The sequence below is a fragment of the Hyla sarda genome, chromosome 9 (assembly GCF_029499605.1).
Source record: "Hyla sarda isolate aHylSar1 chromosome 9, aHylSar1.hap1, whole genome shotgun sequence".
Taxonomy (NCBI): Eukaryota; Metazoa; Chordata; class Amphibia; order Anura; family Hylidae; genus Hyla; species Hyla sarda.
The window spans coordinates 13,104,129-13,111,893 of NC_079197.1; the positions used below are offsets into that span (position 1 = coordinate 13,104,129).

Below are 7,765 nucleotides of genomic sequence, written 5' to 3' on the forward strand. Positions count from 1 at the left end.
CCAGCACTGCAAGGCATCAGTGCTAACCACTGAGCCACCGTGCTGCCCTTAGTATACATTGCTATGTACGGTTGCTAAAATGGACAGGGATGTCAGCAGAGAGCACTGTGCTCGTGATGTCATCAGTGTTCCAAAAAGAAAGGAATTTCCTCTGTAGCATTCAGCAGCTAATAAGTACTGGAAGGATTAATATTTTTTAATAGAAGTAATTTACAAATATGTTTAACTTTCTGCCACCAGTTGATTTAAAAGAAAAAAGGTTTTCACCGGAGTACCCCTTTAACTTGCAGTGGTCATGAATTTATCACATGCAATATGCTACACAATTTGTCGCAAAGTCCTCAAGATGTCACAAATCTACACCAGCGCAGACCTGGCCTTTGGACAGCACTTTTTATAACAAGTCGCACATTTTGGCACACACAGGGTAAAAAGTTGCAGAGAAGGCACCATAGAAAGTGGAGTAGTGAATTAACAAAATGTAAACCAGCACCAAATTTATCACAGGCCCTGCACCATTTAATACACTTACACATTTCCACCACACAAATGAAAGTTCTTTAATATAATACAGTGATCCCTCAACTTACAATGGCCTCAACATACAATAGTTTCAACATACAATGGTCTTTTCTGGACCATTGTAAGTTGAAACCAGACTCAACATACAATGACAATCTGGACAAAGACAGTCCAGATCTGTGAAACTTGTCAATGGCCGAGAGAATTGACCAATCAGAATGGGCAATTTACTGGTAAAACCCCTGTATTACTGAAGTGTATGCACTGACTGGTGTCTGGTAGCGCCCCCTACAGTACAGGGAGGTATTACATGTTCTGTATACTTGACCTGTACCAGGGTTACCTGCTCCTTTGGACACCAGGTGAGGGTGGCTCCATGTTACTTTTTTAGGACTTTGCGTGTACTGTACAGGACCCGCAGAAGCTTCTGTCCTCTACATAGACCAGTGTTTCCCAAGCAGGGTGCCCCAGCTGTTGCAAAACTACAACTCCCAGCATGCCCGGACAGCCTCTGGCTGTCATGATGCATCTCAATTCTCATGCTACTGTCCAGATCTCTGTCATAACTAGGGTTGCAGCTAATGATTATTTTAATAATCGATTAGTTGTCGATAATTCCATCGATTAATCGGAAAAAAACGTCAAAATGTCAAATATATATATATTTTTTTGTTTCTACTTGAAAAATTATGTGCACTGGCCATATTAAAAGTTTCTAGCATGTGATGGGACCAAACAGCAGCAATTTATGATATATACCGTATTTTTCGTAGGTGAACAATTGAAAGTGAAAGTGTTATGGATTTTAAAATGAAAGGGGAAAAAAAAAATGTAGGAAAAACTAAACTGTCATTAAAGGGTTAAAAAAAAATGCAGAGATGATGAATTTCCCTAAAACACGTGCTTGTTGGAAACCATTGGGGAGATTTATCAAAACCTGTGCAGAGGAAGGGTGGTGCAGTTGCCCATAGCAACCAATCAGATTGCTTCTTTCATTTTCCACAGGCCTCTAAAGAGGCCTGTGGAAAATGAAAGAAGCAATCTGATTGGTTGCTATGGGCAACTGCACCACTCTTCCTCTGCACAGGTTTAGATAAATCTCCCCCCATGTCTCCATGAGGGGGAATAATGTGCACCGTGGCGGGAAAAAACAAAAAACAAATTCACAGCATAAAAAAAAAAAAAAGAAACTCGATTATTTTTCCAGGAAGTTGTGTCATTTCTTTATCACACAGCAACAACAACATCCATGAGGTACAATACTCATCTCACCCTCCATACTCACCACAATACACTGCAGGCCGGGGAAGGAGAAGCACAAAGACGGAGAACATCTTCACCTCCATCTTATGTATTGGGGGCCGCGAGCCGAGAACCGAAACAACTACAACGTCTATCGCAAAACCTGATTGGGCGGAGTTACCAGACAGAGGAGGGGTCAGAGCAAGTGAAAGCGAAAGTAAAAAGTTGTTTACAAGCTCAAGTTGGTTTCTCATTCGCAGTTTCTTAATCACTGAAGTTGGTTTCTTAGTCGAGCATTTTCTTATAGATGACTATGACAGAAAACCCCTTTATCCTCTTATTCCTCTGCAGTAAATCTGTATTTTTATACCTAATTGTTGAACTTATTCAAAAAGCGTTTTTTTTTTTGTTCATCCATTGTTTACTATCGTGTTTTTTTTATTTTTTTCAGCAAAAACACAAATAATCTAGATTATTTTTTTTCTGAATTCGATTGTTCCCAATCGACAATCGAATTCAGAAAAAAAAACATCTAGATTATTTGTGTTTTTGCTGAAAAAACAAAAAACACGATAGTAAACAATGGATGAAAAAAAAAAAAAAACACGTTTTGAATAAGTAACAGGAATTTAAGGGGTTAAACGCCGTTGGGCCGCTGACTTAAAGGAGAACTCCAGAATATAAAAATTGTCCCCCATACTGCAGGCAGTAAAAAAAATAAAGATGTACATACCTTACTCCGGTAACCGGCTCCGGTCTCCGCCGCGATCCTCTTCCTGGATGCTGGTGGTCGGATGAGTCATACTGCGCTCAGCCAATCACCAGCCGCAGCAAAGTCCTGACTCGGCCGGCGATAGGCTGAGCGGCAGTGTGAGAACGCTTCAGGACACAAAATTCTTCACTACACCGACACCTGCTGCCGGGGCCGAAAACGTCACACTGCCGCTCAGCCTATCGCTGGCCGAGTCAGGATTTCGCTGCGGCTGGTGATTGGCTGAGCGCAGTAAGACTCTCCGACCACCGGCAACCAGGAAGAGGATCGCGGTGGAGACCGGAGCCGGTTACTGGAGGCCCCGGGGGAGCGGAGGAAGGTATGTACATCTTTATTTTTTTTACTGCCGTCTCCTCTGTAATACCCAACTACTTCCAGACTGGCCCAAAAAGGGAATTGGCAAAAAAGCATGTACCATACTTGCCAACTACATACATTTTCAGCATTTTGAATAAGTAACTGATGATTTTAACCTGTTCAGGACAAGGGTGTACAGGTCCCGTTAAAGGGGTTTAAAATGTTCTCACCAGCAGAGAACAGGTTAAACCCGTGGGCAGCCAGAATTAACTCTTTAGACACCGCAATCAAAGTTGATCGTGGCATCTAAAATGAAAGTGAAACTGTCCCGGCAGCTCAGCGACATAATCGCAATGTCCCGATCAGCTTACCGGACGACAAGAGGGTCCTCACCTGCCTCTCCGTCGTCTGATCGGCGATCTACTGCTCCATGCCTGCTATGGCATAGCATTGATTAGTATATGCAATCAGAAGATGGAATGTTTTAGCACCCAAGCGAACGAACCCCTTCCTTAAAAGTTTAAATCACCCCCCTTTTCCCATTTTTTTAATAAAATAATGTAATAAAAAACAAAAATAATCATATGTGGTACTACTGCGTGCGTAAATGTCCGAACTATTAAAATTTAAGGTTAGCTAAACCGCACGGTCAATGGCGTACACGTAAAGAAAATACCAAAGTCGAAAATTGTGCATTTTTGGTCACTTCACATACCATAAAAATATTAATAAAAAGCGATCAAAAAGTCCCATCAAAACAAATATTGTACCGATAAAAACTACATTTAGGGGTCAGAAAATCACAATTTTAAAACTACAACACTTTTGGTGCATGTAGATAGGATTTTTTTTTTAAAGTTGTAAAGTAAAATAAAACCAAGATCGGTATCCTTGTGACCATAAGGACCTACAGAATAAAGACAAGGTGTCATTTTTACCCGAAAATTCCATTGTGTAGAAATGGAAGCCCCCAAAAGTTACAAAATGGCGTGTTATTTTTTTCAATTTCACCCCACAAAAATATATTTTTTGGTTTTGCGGTAGATTTTGTTATTAAATGACTGATGTCATTACAAAGAACAACTGGTGGCGCAAAAAATAAGCCCATATATGGGTCTGTATTTGCAAAATTGAAAGCGGTATGATTTTTAGAAGGAGAGGAGGAAAAAACAAAAGTGCAAAAACAAATATTGGCCTGAAATGGGCTTGGTCCTTAAGGGGTTAAACACCATTGGGCCACTAACCTAGAGGTGGAAATATGAAGAGTACGAGCCCCTCCATAATACCCAACTGTATCCACCCTGGGCCAAACAGTGGATTGTTAGGAAAAAAGGTGACAACCTTCCAGTTGCTTATGTGAATTACAAATAAGTAACAGATGATTTTAAGTGGTTAAACACCATTGGGCGTCTAATATATATACAGAAAAAACCTGAAACCACTTCCTGTAATAACAAATAATTAACTTTATTGAATCAATTCCCATTAGGCTCAGTTTCCACTTGGTTTTTTTCTGGCAGTTTTTGGATATCTGTCACTGCAGTTTTTGAGCCAAAGCCAGAAGTGTATTTAACAGGAATAGGACATATAAAGGAAGGACTTAGGCTGGTTTCACAGCTCGTTTTGTACTTACGGTTCCCGTATACGGCTGGGAGGAGGGGGGCGGGGCTTAATTGTGGCGCCCGCACTCAGCCGTATTCGGGAACCGTAGTTAATGCATGTCTATGAGCCGACCGGAGTGAACCGCAGCCTCCGGTCGGCTGCATTTTCGGCCGTATGCGGTTTCCCGACCACAGGCAAAAACGTGGTCGACCGCGTTTTTGTCTACGGTCGGGAAACCGCATACGGCCGAAAAAGCAGCTGACCGGAGGCTGCGGTTCACTCCGGTCGGCTCATAGACATACATTAACTACGGTTCCCCTATACGGCTGAGTGCGGGCGCCACAATTAAGCCCCGCCCACCCCTCCTCCCAGCCGTATACGGGAACCGTAGTTACAAAACAAGGTGTGAACCCTGCCTTACACTTCTCCTCCCTTATGGATCCACTTCTGACTTTTCTCAAAAACTGCAATAGCGGTTATCCAAAAACTGCCAGAAAAAAACCAAGTGGAAATCTAGCCTCAAAAACATAAAAACCGTCCTCAATATCTGGACAATTAAAATTTGCAGGTAAAGTCTGAGTGCAGCTGCGGAATCATGCCGCCATATCCCTGCTGAGACCATATACTAGGAATCATACCGCCATATCCCTGCTGAGACCATATACTAGGAATCATACCGCCATATCCCTGCTGAGACCATATACTAGGAATCATACCACCATATCCCTGCTGAGACCATATACTAGGAATCATACCGCCATATCCCTGCTGAGACCATATACTAGGAATCATACCGCCATATCCCTGCAGAGACCATATACTAGGAATCATACCGCCATATCCCTGCTGAGACCATATCCTAGGAATCATACCGCCATATACCTGCTGAGAGCATCATATACTGTATGTCCAGCCAGACCATATACTAGGACTCATACCGCCATATCCCTGCTGAGACCATATACTAGGAATCATACCGCCATATCCCTGCTGAGAGCATCATATACTGTATGTCCAGCCAGACCATATACTAGTAATCATACTGCCATATCCCTACTGAGACCATATACTAGGAATCATACCGCCATATCCCTGCTGAGACCATATACTAGGAATCATACCGCCATATCCCTGCTGAGACCATATACTAGGAATCATACCACCATATCTCTGCTGAGACCATATACTAGGAATCATACCGCCATATCCCTGCTGAGACCATATACTAGGAATCATACTGCCATATCCCTGCTGAGAGCGTAATATACTGTATGCCCAGCCAGACCATATACTAGGAATCATACCGCCATATCCCTGCTAAGAGCATAATATACTGTATGCCCAGCCAGACCATATACTACTTAACATCCTTGGAGAGATAGGGCTGTGAGAATGTTTGCGCACCGCGTCCCTGTGCTGTCCTTCTGCGGCTGCACATTGTTCCCCGACCCAGCAATCATACTCAATGCAGCAAAATATCCCGAGCCTGCGCGCTGACCATGGAATTGGGGCAGTGAGCAGCAGTCGGGGCACTTTAGATTTGTCTTCCCTCTGACTGAACGGATTTTAAGTATATGGTCTGGCTGGGGATACAGTATATGATGCTTTCAGCAGGGATATGGCAGTATGATTCCTAGTATATGGTCTCAGCAGGGATATGGCAGTATGATTCCTAGTATATGGTCTCAGCAGGGATATGGCGGTATGATTCCTAGTATATGGTCTCAGCAGGGATATGGCGGTATGATTCCTAGTATATGGTCTCAGCAGGGATATGGCGGTATGATTCGGAGTATATGGTCTCAGCAGGGATATGGCGTATGATTCCTAGTATATGGTCTCAGCAGGTATATGGCGGTATGATTCCAAGTATATGGTCTCAGCAGGGATATGGCGGTATGATTCCTAGTATATGGTCTCAGCAGGGATATGGCGGTATGATTCCTAGTATATGGTCTCAGCAGGGATATGGCGGGATGATTCTAGTATATGATCTCAGCAGGGATATGGCGGTATGATTCCTAGTATATGGTCTGGCTGGGCATACAATATATGATGCTTTCAGCAGGGATATGGCAGTATGATTCCTAGTATATGGTCTCAGCAGGGATATGGCAGTATGATTCCTAGTATATGGTCTCAGCAGGGATATGGCGGTATGATTCCTAGTATATGGTCTCAGCAGGGATATGGCGGTATGATTCCTAGTATATGGTCTCAGCAGGGATATGGCGGTATGATTCCTAGTATATGGTCTCAGCAGGGATATGGCGGTATGATTCGGAGTATATGGTCTCAGCAGGGATATGGCGGTATGATTCCTAGTATATGGTCTCAGCAGGTATATGGCGGTATGATTCCAAGTATATGGTCTCAGCAGGGATATGGCGGTATGATTCCTAGTATATGGTCTCAGCAGGGATATGGCGGTATGATTCTAGTATATGATCTCAGCAGGGATATGGCGGTATGATTCCTAGTATATGGTCTCAGCAGGGATATGGCGGTATGATTCCTAGTATATGGTCTCAGCAGGGATATGGCGGTATGATTCCTAGTATATGGTCTCAGCAGGGATATGGCGGTATGATTCCTAGTATATGGTCTCAGCAGGGATATGGCTGTATGATTCCTAGTATATGGTCTCAGCAGGGATATGGCAGTATGATTCCTAGTATATGGTCTCAGCAGGGATATGGCGGTATGATTCCTAGTATATGGTCTCAGCAGGGATATGGCGGTATGATTCCTAGTATATGGTCTCAGCAGGGATATGGCGGTATGATTCCTAGTATATGGTCTCAGCAGGGATATGGCAGTATGATTCCTAGTATATGGTCTCAGCAGGGATATGGCGGTATGATTCCTAGTATATGGTCTCAGCAGGGATATGGCGGTATGATTCCTAGTATATGGTCTGGCTGGACATACAGTATATGACGCTTTCAGCAGGGATATGGCAGTATGATTCCTAGCATATGGTCTCAGCAGGGATATGGCTGTATGATTCCTAGTATATGGTCTCAGCAGGGATATGGCGGTATGATTCCTAGTATATGGTCTCAGCAGGGATATGGCGGTATGATTCCTAGTATATGGTCTCAGCAGGAATATGGCGGTATGATTCCTAGTATATTGTCTCAGCAGGGATATGGCGGTATGATTCCTAGTATATGGTCTCAGCAGGGATATGGCGGCATGATTCCTCAGCTGCACTCAGACTTTACCTGCAAATTTGAATTGTCCAGATATTGAGGACGGTTTTTATGTTTTTGAGGCTAGATTTCCGCTTGGTTTTTTTCTGGCAGTTTTTGGATATCTGCCACTGCA

At 43.2% G+C, this 7,765-nt stretch overlaps 1 protein-coding gene across 1 annotated transcript in view; it reads right to left on the bottom strand.

The window, feature by feature from the left end:
* Nucleotides 1-1,957, bottom strand: part of LOC130290514 (class I histocompatibility antigen, F10 alpha chain-like) — a 29,231-nt gene extending 27,274 nt beyond the window's left edge. Inside the window, exon 1 of the mRNA XM_056538256.1 lies at nt 1,808-1,957. Within this exon, the coding sequence (XP_056394231.1) occupies nt 1,808-1,868 (61 nt within the window). The 5' untranslated portion in view covers nt 1,869-1,957. The remainder of the gene's footprint in view (nt 1-1,807) is intronic.
* Between the last annotated feature and the right edge of the window lie 5,808 nt (nt 1,958-7,765).